Source organism: Rhea pennata, chromosome Z (assembly GCF_028389875.1).
Source record: "Rhea pennata isolate bPtePen1 chromosome Z, bPtePen1.pri, whole genome shotgun sequence".
Classification (NCBI taxonomy): domain Eukaryota; kingdom Metazoa; phylum Chordata; class Aves; order Rheiformes; family Rheidae; genus Rhea; species Rhea pennata.
This window is the reverse complement of record NC_084702.1, coordinates 35,961,765-35,984,590: the sequence shown is the minus strand read 5'-3', so window position 1 is coordinate 35,984,590 and position 22,826 is coordinate 35,961,765. Positions and strand designations below refer to the sequence as shown.

At 38.6% G+C, this 22,826-nt stretch overlaps 1 protein-coding gene across 4 annotated transcripts in view; it reads left to right on the top strand.

Moving 5' to 3' along the window:
• The window catches only part of MEGF10 (multiple EGF like domains 10), a 102,713-nt gene extending 79,887 nt beyond the window's left edge, over positions 1–22,826 (top strand). For all 4 annotated transcript variants that reach the window (XM_062599202.1, XM_062599201.1, XM_062599203.1 and 1 more), the window contains exons 14-25: positions 1,985–2,131; positions 4,453–4,587; positions 4,995–5,123; positions 8,279–8,407; positions 10,022–10,150; positions 12,708–12,836; positions 13,380–13,616; positions 14,966–15,093; positions 15,259–15,382; positions 17,169–17,213; positions 18,801–19,007; positions 19,990–22,826. In XM_062599202.1, the coding sequence (XP_062455186.1) occupies positions 1,985–2,131; positions 4,453–4,587; positions 4,995–5,123; positions 8,279–8,407; positions 10,022–10,150; positions 12,708–12,836; positions 13,380–13,616; positions 14,966–15,093; positions 15,259–15,382; positions 17,169–17,213; positions 18,801–19,007; positions 19,990–20,150 (1,700 nt within the window). In that variant the 3' untranslated portion in view covers positions 20,151–22,826. The remainder of the gene's footprint in view (positions 1–1,984; positions 2,132–4,452; positions 4,588–4,994; positions 5,124–8,278; positions 8,408–10,021; positions 10,151–12,707; positions 12,837–13,379; positions 13,617–14,965; positions 15,094–15,258; positions 15,383–17,168; positions 17,214–18,800; positions 19,008–19,989) is intronic.

The window sequence follows — 22,826 nt, the reverse complement described above, 5'->3', positions numbered from 1 at the left end:
CTGAAGTAAGTTTTAAAAAATGCAGTGATCTCATCCTGCTCATGTGCTTCACCAGGGGGACATCAGCAACTCTCAGACCACTCTTTTTTTTTTTTCAATTTGTGCACAAATAGGGACTTAGTTAAGTAATTGAAAAGTCAAGATAAGCTATTGAGAAGCAGGTTTATGTTGTCCCTTAAATGTGGATGAAGAGAGAATGACGTTCCCTCTATAGGCAAAAATGAAAAAGGTTAGTAATGCCGTAAGGAGACTCGTTTTTTGGCAATGCATTCGTTTCAGGCCAGTATTAATCAAACGATGAGTGTCCCCGCAGGGCTGTTAGGTGACCTAGGTGCTGTTGGCTACCGCTCCGTGTGTGGATTCTAAAAACCAAATGTTTCCTCCATCGCTGGCATTATTTGGTGCAGTCTGTTTGGTTCAATGATTCAAGCTGTTGATTTTCTTATGAAGAAACACAGTTTAAGAGGCTGGAGTCTCACCTTTTCTCTAACTAAAGACTTGGTCCTCAGCTATAGGCAGTGAGGGTAGGGGAATTACCTCTGAGTCAGGTCTGTGAATAAACAGAGTAATTTATTTTTCAGTGTTGTTATGAACACTGGGTTTTGCTCTTCAAAGCTGAGGCTTGTCACATGTGAAACTGTTTTGCTTTTTTAAGGCTTTGGCAGCCAGTGAGCCTGTGGCATATTTTGCTGGAAATACCTACAAAGCAAGTCATACTTGGGGTTGGATTCAGTCCACTTTTCCCTTAGCGAAGTGCTTCATTCAGTAGAGGCACTACAGTAACACTTAATTGTTAATGCAAAGTACTGTAGACACAATACGGTCTGAGTGCCTCAGTGGTGCCTGCTGGCATTTAACAGGCAGCGTACTTTTAAAAAAGTAGCTAATGGAAAAAAAAAAACAAACAAGAAAGTTATATTTAATGCTGCTGCCTTGCAAAGAGGAAAGAAAAAAGCAAAAAACAAACAAGCAAAAAGCAACCCCCCACAACTGGACGATTCCAATCCGCAGTTTGCATTATGATTGATGTATAGGGGTTGAGGTCATGGTGATCTGATAATCAATTTGGTGCCAAAAGCGGTCAGACAAAACAGCGACTGACCAGCATCCTTAACGCTGCGGCGGCTCAGCGTTTTGGAATGCTCACGTGGGGCTCTGGCAGCCTTTTGTGCCCTCTACATTTTTCCATTTGGTATGAGGCTTAGCAGTAATCAGCTCACTCCTAATTAGAAGTCATTCTGCATCCTGCCTCCCTATTATTTCGTTAAATTGTCTCAGACCTTAAGAATTTTTACATTCAGAAGGAAAAGTTTCTGCAGGACCTTTTGTCATGTATTTCCCGCATGACCAAGTTGAGAATAGGCTTTTGCTGTTTTGAAACAGCTGCTACAGCCGCTCTTTTGCTGTGTTTGAATTATTTTCTGCTTCTCATTTCTGTTTTTAGCTGTTAAATAGCATGTACCAATGGTGAAAGTGAGATGAATAAAATGATACAAATATATATGTGTATATATATATATATCCTTTATCCTATATAAAGTTATATATATAATTCTTGGGAAATGATTGCGGTGTCTATAATATTGAGAGGTTTGCATTCATCTTTGTTGATCTTAAAATATCAGCAGGCAATAAGCCTGGCAGTAGAATCCCATGGAGCTCTTATTTTCCACGTGAATTGCCAACAGAAATGCTTTCCTGTTACAGAGCTTAGGATCAGTCCTTATGTACCTCTCCTCAAAACTGGCATATAAAAAGTTCACTCTTTTGGGATCCAGGGAAGGCCAGAGCAGAGATGCAAGTTTACCTTGTTTTTATTTTATTCTCCTGATGCTAGTGATGTATTAATAAACAGTTTTTGTTAGCAGTGTTTTAAGTATCAGTCCTGCAGAGAACCAAAGGTTTCAATTAACTGTGCATGCCATGACTTAGTAAGAGCTCTTGATGTGCAAGCGTTGACCGTCCTCCTTGTTTGCGGTTGCAGGCATACACTGTGACAGCGTGTGCGCGGAGGGACAGTGGGGCCCAAACTGCTCCTTGTCCTGTTACTGCAAAAACGGAGCCTCGTGCTCTCCCGACGACGGCATCTGCGAGTGCGCGCCGGGATACAGAGGCACCACCTGTCAGAGAAGTACGTGCAAAATAAATGTCTTAAAATCTCAGTTTATTTCTCCTGCGTTTGGAATGCGTATGTTATAACACTGTAGTACTTTGTTAGCTGTACTGTGAAACAGTCTCCAATTGGACATTTTAATCATTGGAATGTATGAGCATGCAGAAATAGGTGTTACCTGAAGTTAACAATATTTTCAACTAACAGTCCTCTTATAGCCATTGTATAATTTTACTTCATTTACTATTTGTGCACTGCCATTGCTGTGCATATGACTGTATAAGAAACGAATATGGTAGGAGAGTCCATTCAAAGGCTAACGTTTCCAAATGTGGTTGACCAGCATTTTTAAATACATATTTTGGTAGCTAATTAAAGTGTGCCTGAGTTTCAAAAGTTACAAACCTTAGCTTTCCATTGAGTTTGGTAGGCATTGTTAGCTTAATTTTTGTTTTTATGTAACACTTGTTCTGAAGCAGCAAAGAATGGCTAATAGGGTCAGGCCTCACTGCAAGTAAAAGGTACACACACTTGGTTTTTAAAAATTCGTCTCTGTAAAAGTTATACGTTAGCAGGAGAAGAGAGGTGAACTGAGGCAAATCATACCAGAAACAGGAAGGCAAAAATAAGATGATATGCAAAGTATCCACTCATCCAAGAGGATTTGTCGCAGCCTGCCAGTTGCCCTGTTGGCCTCAGTTTGCACTGCGGCAGAAAAGAAGGAAACGTGGCCAGAGCAGAGCAAAGCTGGGATCTAGCCCTCTTTCCAGAGGAGGTCTCCCAGGAGCAGAGTCAAGAAGCAGGTGGAGTAAGGCCAAGCGGAGAGGCTCCTGGGTCCTCCAAAAGAGGCGGAAAGGAAGAAGGAGCGAGCAAATGATTGCCAAAAGGTGGAAGGAGAGAACCAGAGGATCCAGGCAGGGCGGCATTTCAGGATGAGAGTGTGGTTGCCTCTGGTACTACTAAATGCATTACTGTAGCATTAGTTTCCCTTAGGCATTTCTAAATAAGTGCAGTAATTATTCTCACTAGCTAATCTCTGCAGGCTTTACAGTTAATCCAAAGGTAGACTAAATGTAAAACTTTATTGTGCCTTGGAATTAATATATGTAACAAAGAGAAGCGGCTTCCCCTCCGATGGCTCTCAAATCTAGTCTCTCATGTGCAGTCCCAAGGCCAGGAGGTCATATGAATAATTTGGATCCCAATCAGAAAGTGCCTTTTTAGTAAACAGGAAGATCTAAAGGCACTGATCCACTTGGAAAAGTTAAGATCTCAAGGGAGATCTGACAACATAACTTATATCAAGCATATAATTGAAAGAGTGAATCTTGAATGAAATTAAAATATTGAAGAGATACCAAGTTAGTTTTTGTAAGTGCTAATTGCTGCTGTGCAACAGGTACTTCCCTTGAAGCATTACAATACTCTAATCAGGAAAAAAAAGAATGCTGAAAGGGATTAGAGAAACAGAGAGATTTCATGATTTTATACAACAACCTTTTTCTTTTTCACCCCTTCCCCCTTCCTCTGTTTGTTTGGCTGATGGTGGAGTTCTGCATAAGAAGGGACTAGTGCCTTTGACACAGGAATTAAGTGGAGGACTGTATTTTTTCTGATCTGAAGTTCTGTAAAAGCTAGGGAGGTGATGTGTAGCTGACTGGCTCATGTAATGAGTATCGTGAATGCTTAACTGAAAGGATGGCTTGAAAACATTAATACATTTTTTTCAGTGAAGTAATGGCTAAAGTGGTCTAGATTTGTATACTGAGTTAGAAGACACATAAGAAGTTGAAGTCTAAGGTGTCCCTACTCATGTACAGATTAAGTGATCCCTGTTTCTAAAGTATTTTTCTTCAAATACATTTTTAAAAGATGTTCATGCCATAAAAGACGTGTAATATATAGGTAAATATGTATAATATGTAAAATACATTTTATTTTTGAAATATACATGCATATGTATATATGTGTGTGTATATATATATATATATATATATATGTATATATATATAAAGTACAATGTTTCTCTTCCTTATTTTAAGTAACAGTGTATTTGACTGGATAAGTAATAGAATGTAAACTAACTAGTTACTAACTGGACTATGGTAAGCCCTCAAGGAAGAGAAACAAATCTCCTTTATACACATTGTATACGTATGTTATACGCAATGTAAAGCAGTCTGTTTATTGGAACTGTATGAATAAAACAACCACCATTGAAATCCATACATATTTAGGAAGTAGAGCTAATCGAAGTTAGCAATGAACCCACTGAAGAGCGGTTTATGACTGTATAGATAGTGCAGGAGACAATGACTGTTTGTTCTTTCTGATTCTAGTTTGTTCCCCTGGGTTTTATGGGCACCGTTGCAGCCAGACATGCCCCCAGTGTGTACATAGCAGTGGTCCCTGCCACCACATTACTGGATTATGTGACTGCTTACCTGGATTTACAGGAGCCCTTTGTAATGAAGGTACAAGCTCTAATTAATACTCCTCTAATTACTACAATGGTTGGTAGACGCCAAGAATTCTAATAATTTTCATATCTGTTGGATACCTATAAGACCAAAAATGGTTTCTGTTGTAGGATGTGAAGCTTATAAATGTAGACTCTTAAGCAGATTTAAGCTGTTTGAAAATTTATGGAAAGTGTGAAAAATGCCTGTCTTTAAACCAACACTTTGTTCTTCTATGTATCACTTGTAAAATGACGGAATGAAATGAGCTTACCAGAATCTATAATGCCTTGCTTCAGTATTATACTAAATAATATACTTTTCTTGATACAAAAACATCTGTTGTTTTTGTCTTAAAATAAAGAAGATATAATCTATGTGCTAATTCCTAAAGAATTCTAATACTGATATCTTGTTCTCAGTGTGTCCCAGTGGTAGATTTGGCAAGAACTGCATCGGAATTTGCACATGCACCAATAACGGCACGTGTAATCCTATCGACCGGTCTTGTCAGTGCTACCCTGGCTGGATTGGTAGTGACTGCTCACAGCGTAAGAGTCAACTTCTTTTTTTCCATTATTTTTCAATAGCTACAGCCTGACTAATTGTTTTAAATTCTCTACTTGTTGGTGAAAAAATATTTTCTAAGTGAGAAATGAGGACTTCGTTGCCTATAATGAAGAGAGATTTACTTTTTTTTGTATTTCATTTGCATTATTGCACATTCATTTGCCTATGAATTTTCTAAGAAGGTTAGGGGGCTGGAGCATAGGGCATGCAAGAAGAGGCTAAGGAGGGGATCTAGCTGAGGTCTTCCACTATTCAAAGAAGAATTACAGAGAAGATGGATCCAGCCATTTCTCGGAAGTGCACAGTGAGAAGCAGAGTGAAACCAAGAGATAATGCTCGGAGATTGCAACAAGGCAACTGTAATCAGATATAAGGAAAAAATTCTTTATTCTGAGAGTGGTCAAGCACTGGGACAGGCTGCGCAGAGAGGTTGAAACCTCTGTCCTTGAAGAGATTGGGGAATCTCCATCTGTGAAGATCCTTTGAGCAGGACATTGGACTGGATGCTGGACACCAGAGATCTCTTCCAACCTACAGTATTCTGTGATGCTGTCAATCTTTTTTGCATAGTGACTTCATGGCTAGTTGTTTACTTGTCTGGGTAATTTTGTAGCCTCATTGCAACAGTGTTACAAACATGGCACAGCTGGTATCGGTAGGATATTCTTATGAATGACAGTGATATTGTTTTACCATTGATTTCTTTTTAAACCGAGACACTGAAATATTGGGTTGTTTTGATTGCAGTCATATAGAGAGTTATCGGCAAAGTTCACAAAAAAGCCAGGATTTTTGAAGAGCCAAGCTAGAGCTCAGGCTCAAGACCATGCTTTTTCTTGTCAAACACTTGAGCATTCTTGTCAAGAGTTTCTTGCATTATGACTTTTTATTATTAATTATCACTTTTTAGCAGAGTTTTCTCCTTCCTCCTTTCAAAAATAATTTTCAGAGATGCACGTTTTTAGTGTGATTATACTCCACTTGATTTACATATGGTCTTGCTGTGCTAAAATAAGTGAAGACTGTTCCTGACTTGAAAAGAAGAACTTGGCCCTAATTTTCTTCTGCTTCACAGAGTTATTTTATTAAATAATTAGATGTTCTCCTGATACATTGTTGTGTCAACCTGAATTAATAATAACAAGAAACAAATACCTGAAATAAAATTCTCAAAGGAAGCATAACCAATTCCATAATGCATTAAAATGCACATAGTCCTGTAATGCACGCAAAAACTTCAGTTAACTCATTTTTTTGAATAAATGTAGTTATATCAGACCCTGATACATCAAAATTCAAAAGACATGGCATTAGGGTTTCCAAGGAGGTGCATTTCCTAATAACATGCCTCATTGCTTTCTATCATTCACGGTTTGATTGGTCCAGGTTAACTGGTTCTGTACCATTGCAATCTGACATCTGGTCAGTTTGGAAAAAAAGCTTCTTTTTTGGCTGATGTTCTGAGAAGTGATTAGCATCACTCTGTATGAGATCAAAATAAATTGTGTGTCTTATCCTGTGGAAGCCTGTAGCAACGTAGGTGCTGGGTCCACATTTTTATGGTAAAATAAGTAGGTTGTTGGAAGAGTAGCAGTATTTGGGAAGAGGGGAGACTTAATCAATGAATCAATATAAGAAAATGGTGCTAGCAGTATGAATGGAGGCTTCTACTGAGGCTGTGTTCATGGACCACAGGAGAGGAATTTTATTTGCTTCATATCACAGTCTTTCGTTCCCATGGAAAATAATGATTCCATTAATTTCTTTTGGAACTACTGACATTCTTGAAACATGTAACCTTTTTTCTGTGCGTGATTTACATTCTTTCTTCGTTGACCACTAATATCATACAACAAACAGCAGTAATAAAAATCACTGTAAATCACAAATTGAAACAACAACAAAAAACTTATTACAAAATGTGAGTTTTTTCAATAAAATGCAATACGTTTCTTAATGGAGTAAATTTTGGGCAACACTTTGCAAAAATACAAACCACACACATGTATGAATCATTTTGCTTATGCAAACATTTAAAGGATCAAAAAGTTTCTCTTGCTCCCAAGACACATTTCTGGATGAACAAATCCAATCTACAATCATGAGGAGATATCAGTCTTTTTAAACTAATACAAAAGTAAGAATCAGACTTTAGCCTTTAGCCTGTTTCTTCTCTCCTATAAAATCGTCATTCCAAAAAACTGTTTTTGAATGACACAACTCTGTACTAACAACAACAAAAAAACCTTAAGATGTAAATTCCAAGTTTTCACAGAAAGGACGTATTCTTAGAGCACCTGCACTTAGCGATATTCTGACATAGAGAAAAAATTCTGTTGCTGTCTCTGAATAATTAGCATTTTGGGATTACTTCGCTAGTCTAATGTTAGCATTCAGTATCAGATTTGTTCACCATGACATTTTCAAAGTAATCACTAAAATTGCACCTCATAACATTTTTAGGCATGATTATGAGTGGAAGAAAAAAATCTCCTACTTTATTTATAATTGCTTGTCTATTGGAAATAGATTGGTGGACCTATGGAAACAAATGAGTAAATCAGAAGCCTTATTAGGTCAAAGAACTACCTTAATCAAGTTATATGTGCCACACTTAGGCAATAATACAGAATCTAAGAGCAGGAACGCAGGGAGTAAACCCTACTATTGTGTCAGGCTGCAAGAGATGCTTCAACCTGCTCTGTCTGCTCTCTTTCACGTTTAAGGCTTAAAATGCTTATCCCCCCGACAGAGTGCAGTTGAACTGTCTTCAAATGAAAAACTCAATCAAGAGAAGAAACTTAATGTTGCTCTGTCATTGGATCTACGAGAAAGCTGCTGTAAAATAACAGTGTCCTAGTTTACCTAGTATCAAATACGTACCGCTGGTTTCTTTCACATTTAATCTTTTTCAGCACTTTATATATACAGTAAAATGACTTGGTGTTTTAAAAAGAACCCCAAATCTGTGCTTGTCTGTCTGCTCAGAATGGAACAGTCTAACAGATATTAAAAAAAAAAAGAAAAAAAAAAAACACACACACAAGCTGTACTCCTATTTGAATGAGTGCTCTGTGTTAATGAGCAGTGAGGATCCTTGTCATTTGAGATTTAAGTGATTGATTTGTTGTTTTAGCTTGCCCACCTTCTCACTGGGGTCCCAACTGCATCCACACGTGCAACTGCCACAACGGAGCTTTCTGCAGTGCCTACGACGGGGAGTGCAAATGTACGCCGGGATGGACTGGCCTTTACTGTACCCAAAGTAAGTGAGCTTTACTCTGTTCGTGCTCCCACAGGCCTGCAGGTCAGTGACAGAATTTTCCTTTGGTATTCTGACACCGTTATTCACTGATTTCTCCCCGCACTGCTGACCCTTTCACACCCCGGAGGTGTACTGCGCTGCCTCTGGGGTCGGTGGGGATGTGCCCCCGTAAGCCCCGGCAGAGCTTTGGCTGAGCGTTTGCATTCAGCTCCTCTCCGGCCTTCCAGCAGAGCAGGGCAACCTTGGGCCACGAGCAGGCGTTCCCAGGTGTCAGCAGTGCGTGTGCACGGTTGTGGACCCCCTGAGCTGGGCAGGCAGTGTGCTGGCACTGTGCAATCCCTTCCCTCTCCGAAACCTCCCCAGGAAATATTCCAGCATTGGGGATGCAGACACCAAGACTATAACGTCATGATACAGAGCTGACTGAAGCCGCAAGAACAATTTCTGCCTTAGCCGTGGGTGTGAACTACTGAGGCACGGTCCCTGTCAGCCTTGCAAAGTGCTCGTATTGCCTGTCCCTTCTCTGTAATTATTACATCCCAGTGGTACTGCAATGACAGCTCTTACTCGGCACATATAACTCAAATACCAATATAGAAGCGATCTTATCTGAAACGTAGAAGCTGAACTTCGTGAGGTTGTTATTTCATCGTTTATTTTGGCATTTTCTTTGCGTAATTAATGCATTAAATTACTGATGTTTTTTAAGACTTTTTCATTAATATGAATAAAAGTATCAGCAGTGCAGTGACTGGGAATAGGTATATGGCACTCATTACATGCTGGGTAACAGTTCTTATGAAGTTTGAGAGAGAAAAATTTTAGAGATAGAGATGGATAGAGAAAAAATTGATTTCTTCTTTATCAAAAATCATTGTATTTTTTGCTCCTGTATGGCTTATCTTCAGTCCAGGCATCACCACTGTTTGCAGTCCAGGCACAAGCATTATCTTTGAACTCAAGAAAAATCGCTGTTTTGCATTCAGTATTTAAAAATAGTTTTCATAAAGTCACAACTCTCCTTTTTCAACTGAACATTGTCATAGTGGCAGGAAATAACACATATATTATAGGGCCATATGGATGTAGCTGTGGAAGACATTCATATACTGGTTAGCTGTCAGCTATCGTGGTTATTTTGCTTCCTGCTGGTGAATAATGATCTCTTTGCAGTGATACGTCTTCTTCATACTGAAATGGCATCTTTGTGAGGAATGGAGGCACAATGTTATTATTTCTACTCTTTATGCTTCAACATCGACTGTGCTGAAAATATGTCCAAAGACCCATTCATCATGAAACAGATTCCCTATACTGATTCACAAAGTCCTCTCTTTCTCTCCTTCAGATATCTCCATAAAACCCATTTCTTCAAGCAGTCCTTTTTGCTACCTTCATCTGCTGTCCCCACAAGTTCCTATTCTCATTTTTGTAGTTTGTCTAACGTATATTTTAAACCCCTTAGAATAGGGTAGATCTTAGTCTGTTTTGCTTATAGAATGCCACGTTGTGTAGCAGGGCTACAGAAATGACTTTTCAATAACATACATAGTAATAGTATTCGAGTGTTATTTCTACAGCTTTTTTTTTTCCCTCCCCCTCCTTGTGTTGCAGGATGTCCCCTAGGGTTTTATGGGAAGGACTGTGCCTTGATTTGCCAATGTCAGAATGGAGCAGACTGCGACCACATAACGGGGCAGTGTACCTGCCGCACGGGATTCATGGGGAAACACTGTGAGCAGAGTAAGTAGGAACTGGAATTCTTCACGCTTGATAACAACAGGAACTAAGAACTTGAGCCGAGCTTCTGTTGTTTTGGCCTCTGTTCTCATACAGCCTCTTGGCTTCAGTGGGAATTTTGGCTGAGCAAGAGCTTCAGGAATTAGTCCAAGGCTTTTTCCAAACATAAAAACCCACAGAATTAATTATTGAGATTGATTATGATTGTGATGGCTGTTCTTTTTAAATGTAGCTATAAATTGAAAGACATTTGCAATACATTCTAGTTTCTTCGGGCATAATGCTAAAAAAACCTCCAGCAACCCTGACATGTAAATGTAACAGATGAATCCAAGTAATTATCATTAGCATAAGCCACAATGAAAATTAATAGTTAGAAAACTAAAGATTAGATGTACCACATCAATCCTAGTGGATAAAATTCTTTGCAATGTGGCTTTACAATACAATTGGATTATAACAGGGCAGCGAATGGTGTTTTGTTTTTGTACATGGGTGATTCTTTTACCAATTGTATAACAGTAAATCAAGAGTAATGCCACTGAAATCAATGATGATGTGATGTTGCAAAACACTAAAAGATTAATAAGGGTCCTAGGCAAAGAATCTGGGTAGTCTAGCTTTTGTTAAGATTACAAGATGGTGCTCCCATACTTCATGCATTATACTGCACTGCAGAGCAATCCGTTCAACACAAGGCCTACATGCCTCTGATGTTTTACTTTAAATTACTATTTTGAAGGCTTAAGTGGGTCTTTGGTATCAGCAGTCTGCATGGGGCAGAGCGGAGCACAGTCCCTGTTACCTACAACCAGGGCTGATTTAGCTGCATCTGATCTAAAGGGCTGCGCAGAGGCCGGGACTGCAGGCGTCACCCCTGGAATAGAAGGTGCTGGGGGACATTACCATATACTAAACTTCTCCGGTAGGCACACTGTATTCCCCCAGCACTGAGCCTAGCCCCAGCGGCAGCACATGTTGGATTTCTAAGATAAATAAGCATTTATGTTAGAACCAGTAAAAATATCAAAGTGTTTTTTTTCCCCTAGAAAAATACAATTACAACAAACGTGGAATGTTTTAGAGGAATTTGCCCATTTCAATGTAATAATAGCTGGGCAACATGTTCTAGTTAGTTATTTAAATTTTCTTATTCCACTCTGTTTTCAAAATGTTTCCATTCAAAAGAGCAATAATGTTTAGATAAACTTTTTTTGCAAGATCCTCTTTTGATGTTGTCAAATCAAAACAGTTACCTGACTATTTTGGCAATTATACATTTTTTAATATATATCACAGATTTGGTATTTTATCCTATGATTTGATAGTGATTCAACAATGTTAAAATGTTCTGATATCTCTGAATTGGAATTTTCATTCAAAAAATAGACTTTTCGTTCCAACTCAGATTTCAGAATGCCAAACTATGCCGTGGAACAATGTTTTTTGGCTAGCCTTAGTCTTCAGTAGTGCTAATCTTGTTTTCCTGAATGAAACCAAGAGAAGGGTAAGCATGAAATTGCACTTGTATCTGCTTTTATCAAGACTGCAAAAAAGTTTCTCTGGCATCTATTGTGTTGCATTATCTTGTAAATTATTCTAATGTAGGAATAAATAAAAGATGAGTTTGATTAAAAAAAAAGAAAAAGAAAGGAAAGTAAATCGATCCAGTTACAAAACCCCTGAGAGATTTAGAATACTGCGTCTCAGGAGAAGAAACACCACACTTCTTCAAATCGTTGTTAGTACAATAACGTAACAAGCCACATGTTAACAGAGGTGGCAATACAAAAGAATCATTGTTATCAGTGTAGCATAATTCTTCATCATATTAATTACATGAGGAAGCAGACACTTTGATCAGTAATTAATTATTGTAACGCAAATCATGGTGGGAGAGAGAAATTTCTGTAAAACTCTCCCAGTTAGCTTACTTGGCATAAGTTTTCCACATTTTTCTCACTGATAGTTTCTCATTATGATATCAAAATATGCTATAAGCAGTGCACGACTAGTTTCATTTTTTACAAGTATATGGTGCATATTAGACTAATTCTTATGGTTATCTTCCGCTTTGTTACCACATTAGCACATCTGTCATATGACATGACAACAACTATATATCTGACACCATTTACATGACTGCATGATGTTTCAAGTGCTAGGATTTGAGTTACATGGGAAACCTGACATTCTGCTGTAAAAATGGCACTTTATTTATGTTTCGTCCATTTTTTCACTGTCTGCTACCCTGTTAATCTGTGCTTTTTTTATTTCATATTCACTTCCTTAGAGGCACCAAGATTATGGATAATGGAAAATCACTTCTGAATATAATTGCTCCTCTCCCTTTGCACGTGTGCACACATACACACACCCTTATCTTACAAAAATATTTTCAGTAGGGATGTACCAGTAATAACATATTGCCATCTGGTGGTCACTTACAAAAACACATGTGGTTTGACAAGGTCAAGTGTTGGCATATAAGATGCTGTAGGTCTGTAACGCCAAAACGTTTCAGAAGCACTGTCTTACACGTGCATCTTATTTTGTGCAGAATGCCCTCAAGGTACCTATGGGTATGGATGCCGGCAGTTGTGTGACTGTCTGAACAACTCAACGTGTGACCACATCACAGGAACATGTTACTGCAGCCCAGGCTGGAAGGGGGCCAGGTGTGATCAAGGTAAAAGCCTAGATGCATTAAAATTATTGTGATTGGGTTCTCTAAAAACAGGATCAGTCTATTAGACATCATGTCTGTATCAGTATTAATGACTATTAATTTAACCTGATAAGTTATGTGTTTTTAAATAGTCTGTTTTATTAAGTTAGATGTACTCTGTAGATTTTTAAATATTAGATGCCTCTATGATAGTTTATTGGAGCAACACACTGAAGTGCAGTTTGCATGAAATCTTTCAGAGTGCAGTGCTGTCCAAAGCTGCTGATAAAGCATGTGTTTTATTTGCTCTGTATTTTTTGCATAGAGAATGGTCTTACTTTTTCAAATCCATAAAATACCTCTTTCTATAAAGAAGACGAATGCTTTTCCTTAAGGCTAGGGTAATCTTTACAATGGTTTCTGACATATTTTTGCATTATTTTTGCATTATTAAATACAATTAGAATTAGCAGAAAGATTTAGAAGTGAAATACTGTCCTGTGCTCCTGACACGAGCCTTTGCCTGCATTTATTCTGTGTATTCCATTTCTTCTTGTATTTCAGCTGGTGTAATTATAGTGGGAAACTTGAACAGTTTAAGCCGTACCAGCACTGCCATCCCCACTGATTCTTACCAGATAGGGGCTATAGCAGGCATCATCGTTCTTGTCCTGGTTGTGCTTTTCCTGCTAGTGCTGTTCATCATTTACAGACACAAGCAGAAAGGGAAAGAAACACATATGCCCGCAGTGACCTATACCCCTGCTATGAGGGTCATCAATGCAGATTACACCATTGCAGGTAAGTGCAAATCTGTGCAGGGATTTTGGAACAGAGGGGTTTTTGTTTTCTCCTCCTCTTGACTTTGAGCTTTTAACTGAGGTTCATGTCTGGCTCTAACAGTGTTTAAGTGTGCACGCTGAACCTCCTTGCATTAGCAAGAACTACTGTGAGCAGGAGCGCATTTGATTCCAGATAGAGCGTCTGAAATTCTGCCCTGAAAGCATCACTGGAAAGAGAGGCAGAGGAGGCTTTCCCTCTTGAAGAGGAGGAAGGCTGAGACCCATGGCTATCCGTGCCCCTTTCCGGGAGAGCAGCCACCGGAACCCTCCTGGCAGTGCCACCGGCGCAGCAGGCCGTCGGGTGCAGGGGCAGGCTCGTGTGCTCGCCTCTCAGCTGGCAGAGGTGGCTCATCCGAGTGCAAAAGGATGCTGGCCCAGCATCTATAACCATTTAGTTTGTTCTGTATCATAGTCTTTTAACCTCTGCATTTAATGCTATAAAGCTGGCTTACACTGATAAAATATGTTCCCTGCTGAGTAAAGGAATAAGCTGACCACAAGTACACCTTGCTTTACTGTATAACATTTTGTACCCTCAAATGTTTCTCTCCACCAAACAGTGGGAATATGGATTTTTCTATTTCTCCATGCTTGTTTTTAAACAGAACTGGAAAGTGTTGCAAAACATGTCATCTCCTGATATTTTAAATTCTGTGCCAGTAGCTTGAATACAAGACGACTGACTGCTATAACTATAGAAAATTAGAATTTCACATTAGCTGTGGTAAAATTCTATAGGAGAGTGGACAACAGAGTTTGAAACCAATGAAGGGAAGGAGCTACATTCCCGAAACAGGACAGGAGCTGTCAGCCTATGAAGGTGCATGTGAATTGGGATGAGAGGGTTAAATGAACCTTCAGACAGTGCTGTCCTTTGCACCCAGCCATCAAGGAAGTGGGCAGGTAAAGAAGCCAGCAGAAGCAGCTGAAAGGTATCTCTTGAAAATACCAGCAGAGGTGGTGGTGCAGTAGAAGCACCAGAAAATATTGTGGCCTTGGTGAGAAAAGTGTCTATAATTAGGATACAGCTACCAACACTGGAGGCAAAAGAGAACAACGGACCACAGCAGAAAGGGACACTCCCCGGTAATGCTTGAGAATGCTCTTTGCTGAAAGTGAAGTCATGGATAGTCAGTTATTGCTTTGGATGTTTAATTTACTTAAATGTAGGCAAAATTTTTAGTATTTTGTTGTTCAAGAAGCTCTGGAGCAAATGCTGAAATTAATGCAGCACTATCAAGAACATATCTTAAAAAAGACAGGGCACATTATTTTAAGTTGTTCATTTTTCTTTCTCTTTCCTTTCAGAAACCATCCCTCATGGTAATGGTGGAAATGCTAACAGTCACTACTTCTCCAACCCTAGTTACCATACTCTAACACAGTGCACCACCCCACCTCATGTCAACAACATGGACAGACTGACCCTGGCAAAGGTAAAACATAAAAATCTAAATGCTTCTGTATAAGTGAGCCTCTGATTTCTTTTACTTTCTTCTCTAATGTCTCATATTGAATTTATTTTTACTTTCACTGATTAATAGAAATTCAGCAACCCTTTATTATTTTCAGTTTCTATTATCTATCTTTCTCTGAAATAGTCAAAAAACAACCAGCTGTTTGTGAATCTTAAAAATGTGGAACCTGGAAAGCGAGGCACAGTGATGGACTACACGGGAACACTGCCTGCAGACTGGAAACACGGAGGTTACCTCAATGAGCTTGGTAAGGAAAAAAAAAAAGAAAAAGAAAAAAAAGAGAAGAAAAGAAAGAGGAGGACAAGGAGGACACAGTGGATGTTATTATTGTGGTTTTGATGGATTGGAAAGCAGAGATTTGTTTTCCAGTCAGGTTCTCCAGACAGGTGGTATCAAAGTGGCTCTTCTGTGACACTGTGTCAAAGAATATAGCAAAACCTGCAATGCCAGATTTGTCAGGCAGTTTGTGAGGATTAGGGTTATGGGGTTTGACCTTCCTGTAAGGTAGTACCCTCAGAGACAAAATATGACTGCTGAGAGGACCAGTGAACCAGTCCTATGTCCAGTGTAGACGTGATATGCAAAATAACATGTTATTTTGATAAACACATTTGCTTATTAATTAGTTTTGTAAGACAATGGTTGTCCTGCAATAAGGATCTACTCTTCCAAACTTACACAGATTCTTATTAAATCAATGAGAGATTCCATAGTTTTGTGGTTTTTTTCTTTTTTTCTTGTTTTAGTCTCTGATGTTTACATGTTTACAGAACCGATGTTTAAAAAAATAGCATCTAGTCATCTGAGCTGCTTTAGGTATAAGCTCTAAAAGCATCTTCCATGTTAAGACTCCTGTTTGCCAACAGACAGACCACTGTTCTTATATTGAGAAATTGCCCAAAGTCGTGATAATGAGAGTCAACTCTACATTTCCGTAGAGTATTTGTCCTAGTACTCAAAACTCCCAAGAGATACTGGCTGTGGTTAACCTGTTGTAATAAATCATGGAGTAACAGGGCGATTCCAGAGGACTAGATGAAAGATGATGACATGCTAGTTTTCCAAAAGAGCAAATGACTTGGGTAACTCTGAGCTGGTGACCTTGGCATTAATCCAGGCAAAAACAAGAGAATAGTTGACATGGCATCTAATTAATAAAGATTTATGGGACAGGAATACAATTTATGCCAATTGTTTTATTGAAAATAGATATTCTCAAATAACATAATTTTGTTCTTGGACATTGTGAGTTTTGTTGATAAAGATATTGTATTAGGTATAACAGTTTTAGGCTTTTGTAAGGCTTCTGACATAGTACCACAATATATTCAAATTAAAAAATTATGGCTTTGCAATACCAATTAAAGCTATTTGAATGGATTAGCAACCAGGTAAGTGCCAGATCTCCAAAGCCAGTTGTCAGTCACTGCTGATTGCTGATATTTATATTGGGGTTTATACTGAGATGAATTTGTTAAATATAGACAATTGCAAAGCTGAAGACTTTAAGCTGACGCTTAAAGAGTTTTAGGCCATTTCTTTAGGCCAAAGGACTGGAAAGGAGTGACCCTGGAAAGTACAGCAGGAGTAATTAACCTTGGGAGCAAAGTACCAAGAATTGTAGTGACCTTGCCGTACCCTGAGATTTTCAGATCAAGATGGAAGCCTTTCTAGTAGATATGGTTTATTCAGACAAAAAATATGCTTTAATCAAAAAGCAGTTATTGGGCTCATCCAAGAGTAACTGGGTGAAATGTAATGGCCTGTGACATATGTGAGGTCAAACTAGATAATTTAATAGTCCCTCATGACCTTAAACACTTTCCTTGCTCAGGGAGCTACTATTTGAAAGTGTGCAAGCACATAGTACCAATGCTTTTGTAACCCTATACTGGGTAGCACAGCACTTACAAGAGCATTCCTCTGTCAGGGTAGAAATAGATCACGAAGCAAATTTTTGAAGAGTTTGGAGCTGTTACCTATTCATTTTACTCTGATTTTAAAACTGCTGGTTTTATTATCATTTTTCTCAGGTGCTTTTGGACTTGATAGGGGATATTTGGGAAAATCCCTGAAAGGTGAGTATATTTTCTGATGCATTTGACTGAAATGATATAGATAATTAATTTCATCTTCTCAATCATCTTTCATTTTCATGTGAAGAGAATATAAAATAATTTGGGACTAAATTGTACCTAGTCACCTGAATCAATGCATTAAGAGTTACTGTGGGATGTTTTGTTTTTGAGAGGAGAGGGTCATTTTGTTGTTTTTTTTCTTCCCTTAAAAAAAAAAAATCCTAAGTCCTTCATTCTCCGTATATGAACCTATGTGCTACTGATTCACAAATTAGCTTTATTCTGACCAGCAGAAGGGGGACAGCCCTTGACTTCAGCCCAGTCAGCCAGGTAGGGATTCATGCTGCCTCCGATGAAAGGCTTTAAGGGACAGCCAATTCCTCTTGCAACTGGCATGGTTCATGTAGGGCTGTGCCACCACAAGCCTGCAGTGCTTCATGAAGATCAGTGCAGGCTTTTGGAAAGTGTATCAAAGTATGAATGCATAGAGACAAGCAAAAAGCCTGGGAAATTCAGGGAAGTGATGATATTTTGATCTTTCCACTTATATGATTTTCTCATGAGACTTTATACTGGACTGTACATGTGTGTGTTGCCATTTTTGTTACATGATTCAGGTATGCCAAGGTGACTAGAACATCTAGATATCCAAACAGTGAAAGAAAAAAAGTGTAGCTAAATCTAAAGAATAATAAGTTAAATATGTAGCAACTGCTACCTGACATTCCCAGGTTTGAGAGGATTAGGGGAAGCCTAATTTCAAATACCTTAAAGGTGTCACCAAGATATAAGCAAATGTTTACTGATCAGTTCCTCGAAGTCAGTCTCAAGCTGGATATTCAAAAGCAGGTACCAGCTGAGAAAGTCCCAGCTTTAAAACTGAAATAACACAGAATACTGCAAAATAACACAGAATACGAAGTACCACAGACAGTGACACGGATACTGTAAAATCTCTTTCCAGCATGAGAAAATACTTCTCAAACCACAGTTACCTTTCAGTCAAATCCCCAAATGACAAGTCGTCTGACATTTCCTTCTCAACTCTCCTATGCATAACCTTATGGAAACTCAGGAGAAACTGGTTACTGGTTAATGTGTTTTCATGGCTGCACACTCAAACTTGGGGCTGTTCCTAGAAGTCACCTTAGCAGCCCCGCCGTTACTACTGCAAGCAGTCTGTTAGATCAGCTATTTCAATAGTGTCCTGAGTCCAGCATTTGTAAAGGCAAAAAGTATTCTGAAAAAGTGCCTATTAAAACCTGATTCTGCAGATTACCTGTATTTAATGGGAGTTGGTTGAAGGTGCTCAAGCTTTGCGACAAGAATTTGCCTGTGGCAAGATCAGGCCTATAAAGGAACAGAGTGGTAGAGATGGCTTTGTTGTTTGTTGTGTACGGCTATTTTTAGAGTGTTGTGACTAGTTTCCATTTAAATATTCATTTATGTGTGACTTTGTAGAACTCAGAATCACAGGTCTGCATAACAAGAGCTTTTCAGAAATGAAAATGCATTTTGCTTTGTTTAGTAGCAATGTCCATATTTACATAGCACATTTGAAAGAATAGTGTGTTTTTCTTCTTTCAGATCTAGTGAAGAACTCAGAATACAATTTAAGTAATTGCTCATTAAGTAGTTCCGAAAACCCATACGCTACTATAAAAGACCCACCAGCTCTTGTACCAAAAAATTCAGAATGTGGATATGTTGAAATGAAGTCACCAGCACGCAGGGATTCCCCATACGCTGAAATTGCCAACTCTGCTTCAGCCAATAAGAATGTTTATGAAGTTGGTAAGTACAAATTGCACTTGTAGATTGTGAAGTTTTAGGACAAAGAGTGCAAGACTTTTCTTCTGAATCAGGTTAGTCAAAATACATGGAAAATCACTGAAAAAAATGTTGATGCTTTCATATTCTGCTACTCAAAAGCTGTAACAAACTTATTCTGTTGAGATAATGGTATAATTCACAAGAAGATAGTTTGAAATACTTTCAGTTATGTTCTATAACCAAAGGCACCTCTAAATTTCCCTAGTTTGAAAGCCTTTCTTTAAACAACAGCAGAAGATATGCTCATCATTTAACTGCAGTATATTCAGCTCTGGATTAGGATTGAAATACTGAGTACAGCTGAATGCTGAATCCATACTAGGCGTATGTGAAGGATAGAAGAGCTCTGTTTCCTCTTCTTGATCAGAAAAAAAGCAGCATCTTCACCCACACGAGTGATATCATACTGATGTGGGACCTGTGTAGTTAACTGCATTATTGAGAGACCTTTGGGGTTCTTGTGGAATGGTAATTATCCTAATAATTTCTGGACTGAAATAAAGTGCATGTCACATGTATTATAAGATATCATTTTCTATTTCTGTTCCCAATTAGAGATTCCTTTGGAATCTATCAGGATCCCCATTGTGTTGTTAAGGATTTTTCATAAGATCTTAATTAAAAGCTCCAAATCTGGGCCAGTGTAGCCAAAATTATGGGTATTTTAGTTTGCACACCAAGAACAGATGCTACTCTGCTTGGTTCTGTCATTAAATACACTCATGGCAGGGCCTTGATGCAAGCTCACAGGTGTTATTTGGAATAAAGCCAAGACACTTGAACATCAACTTTTTGTTTCATTTCAGGACTCAGCCTGATAAAGAATCTTTATATTTAAGCAGCAGGGAGAGAATATTTTGTAAGGCAAACGGACCTGAAATGCTCTGCTTGCCTTCTGTTTGCCTTTTCTTGCGCTCAGTGTTTGCTTTCTCTTTTGTCACAGAACCTACGGTGAGTGTTGTCCAGGGAGCGTTCAGTAGCAGTGGACACTTCAGCCAGGATCCTTATGATCTTCCAAAAAACAGCCACATTCCTTGCCACTATGACCTGCTACCGGTTCGAGATAGCCCCACATCCTCTACGAAGGAGGTCGGCAGCGAATGACCCCGCAAGCTAATACGTAGCCCAGTGGGACTCTCGAGGAGAACAGTGGCAAGGTTTATGCCCTTTCCTCTAACTTACCATCAAATTTGGCTCCTAATCTGTCCAGCAGACAATTGCTGTACATTAGCTGGGAATCTCAAGATGAGGTTTGTATTGTATATACAAGCGACAGATGGACAGATGCCACATTGGGGAGATCCCAATCAGGTGTTTTTTTTGTGGCAGTTAATTTTTTAGAGACAGGTATGCAATACATTTACATTGTAATATGTCAGCTTAAAAGAATTAGTCTGCAGATCAATTCTGGTAACAGCTCCCATTTCAGCTACCTTAAATATGGACTTCACGTTTGTAATTTACTTTGTCACATTTTCAGAGTAGAACACCCAGGACAGTGCAGTTTACCAAACGCCACTTCGTACAGGTGAGCTGATCCACAGTTGTGCAGAAGAAAAACTGTGTTGCCAAACTTTACCTTCAATTTTGATCTTTAGTCAAGACATTAAGCAACAAAATCTGATGGGGTATAGCAAAGCCCAGTACTGCCGTTGTTTGGCAAAGGCATCATCAGATTTGTCTCTTACAGATTGAGGGAATACCTTGCTTGAATAGTTTTGAAGATGATAAAAACATTACATACATCAATATTGTATGATGCCTCAAGATCACTGGGTACTCCAGGCCCAGCATCAGTCCTCAGCAAATCATTTGCTACATTTCAACTCCACATGTTGCAGTTCTGACCACTACTTCTGCCATACGCAACTAATAATCCATAACATATCAGTAATTACTTCATAAAATATGTAAAATAAGTTAGTTTATTTTTGTCAGCATGGACTGAGTGTGAAAGGACAAAGATGTTGAATGCTGTAAATCTGAAGTACAAGGAAAGGTTTAAATTTTATAAACAGGTAGTAATATGGATTGTAACATAGAATAAAAATAGTGAAATGTTTTGATTTTTTTCTTAGAAACAACTAAGCAATTTCTGTGCATATTTGATAAAAAGGCACCTTTTCTTTTTTATAGTTGATATAGGGAAAAATATGCTTAAGCTGGTCTTTTGCATTGCTAATAACGTGACACATGTACCCCAGTCTTCATTAACTTGTATCTCCATTTTTAAACTGTGCATCTATGTTTCTAGTGATCTAGCTGATAATTGCATATTCTACTATGTGTCCTTTTTTCTTTTTTTTCTTTTTTTTCTTTCTTTTTTTTTTTTTTTTTTTTTTTTGCATTTTTGCCAACTGGCCTTTATTTTGTCTGGCTAAGGAGCCCTTTGAGGGGGGAGCAAGAGGATTAAAGTAAGGATTAATGTAATACTAATGTCTCTCAGAGATGGTTAGCAAATACGTAATGGCTTAAATTAATGAATTAATTAGAAAACAAAAAAACTGCAAGGTGTTTTTGTTGAGGATAATAACAAGAAAGCAAAAGAAAAGGAAAGAGCAGACTTTCTCTTTAAAGTTTAGCTCATTCCATTGACTATGTGGATGGAGCCCATCTTTCCAAGAGGCTCCTTTCTCTGTCTTCTGTATAGTCAGTTGTGACCTGTGCAATTCAGTGGAAATGAAATTTGTCAAGGAATTCATCCCTTGATGCAAAATTGTGCACCAAAAATAGCAGCCCCAAAATATAATGGTTTATTTAAACTGGCCATTTTCTTTCAGTGGGAAATTACCTTTAAAACCTAAAAGTGATAGTCTAAACTATCTAAAATGATAGTCTAAGCAGTGTTGGTTCCAGCTGCTGATAAGGACAGTGATGCTGCCCGCTAGTGCGCTTGTGGCACAATCGCAGCAGCCTTTTCCGCCTCGCCCAGGTGGTAACTCTGCCGCTTGTCATGGGCAGGTTCTCTCGAGGTTTGGTGCATCCCTCCCTGACTGATGGGGAAAGGATATGGGAAATTGCATTGAATGGCATATAATGAGAAGCATAAAGTCCTATTAGTCCTCCCTTCTTTCTGCACTGGGGTCGCGTTTTGGCACATCAGAACTGTGATATATTATACGTGTAAAGGGCAGATGGTATGTCAACATTTTGGTTTATGTGCTCTCCAGTTCAGCACAAGGAGTACCACAACAGTTTTTACCTGAAAGTCTGGTTTGCAGTACAGTCTGAGACAAAGAATTATTATTCTTGTAATGACTTTGATATATTCCTAGGAAAATCAGAAGCAGTTGCCTTTGGAATACTAATTGCATCACAGAGAATCAATTGTAAGAAAAACTAAAAAAAAAAAATCCTTTATTTTGAAAAAGAATCACAGGACTGAAATGGAAATACAATGTACTTTGTATTTATTTGTAATCATTAATGTGGTGAGAATTGAGAATGCTGCATCTGAAGACATTGCTGGTGGTTTGCTCAAGGCTGAGAACATACGTGCCTATATGAAGCGCCCCTTGATGTTCTTTGTTCCCAGTGGACATAAGCTTTGCAATTCCTTGGGCAATCCTTGCACATTCTTGGACAGAAGTTTGATCAGCTTTGGACTTTGCAATTATAGAAATTACCAACAAGTTTTCAAAAGCCAACCAGCATTTAATCCCTCCTTAAGACAAAGTATTGATGGGGTTTGTGTGCACATAGGTACATGTAGTGTTACTGATATATACATGTGTTTGTACTGTGTGAGATGGACTTTAAAATAAAACCTTTCTTCTCTGA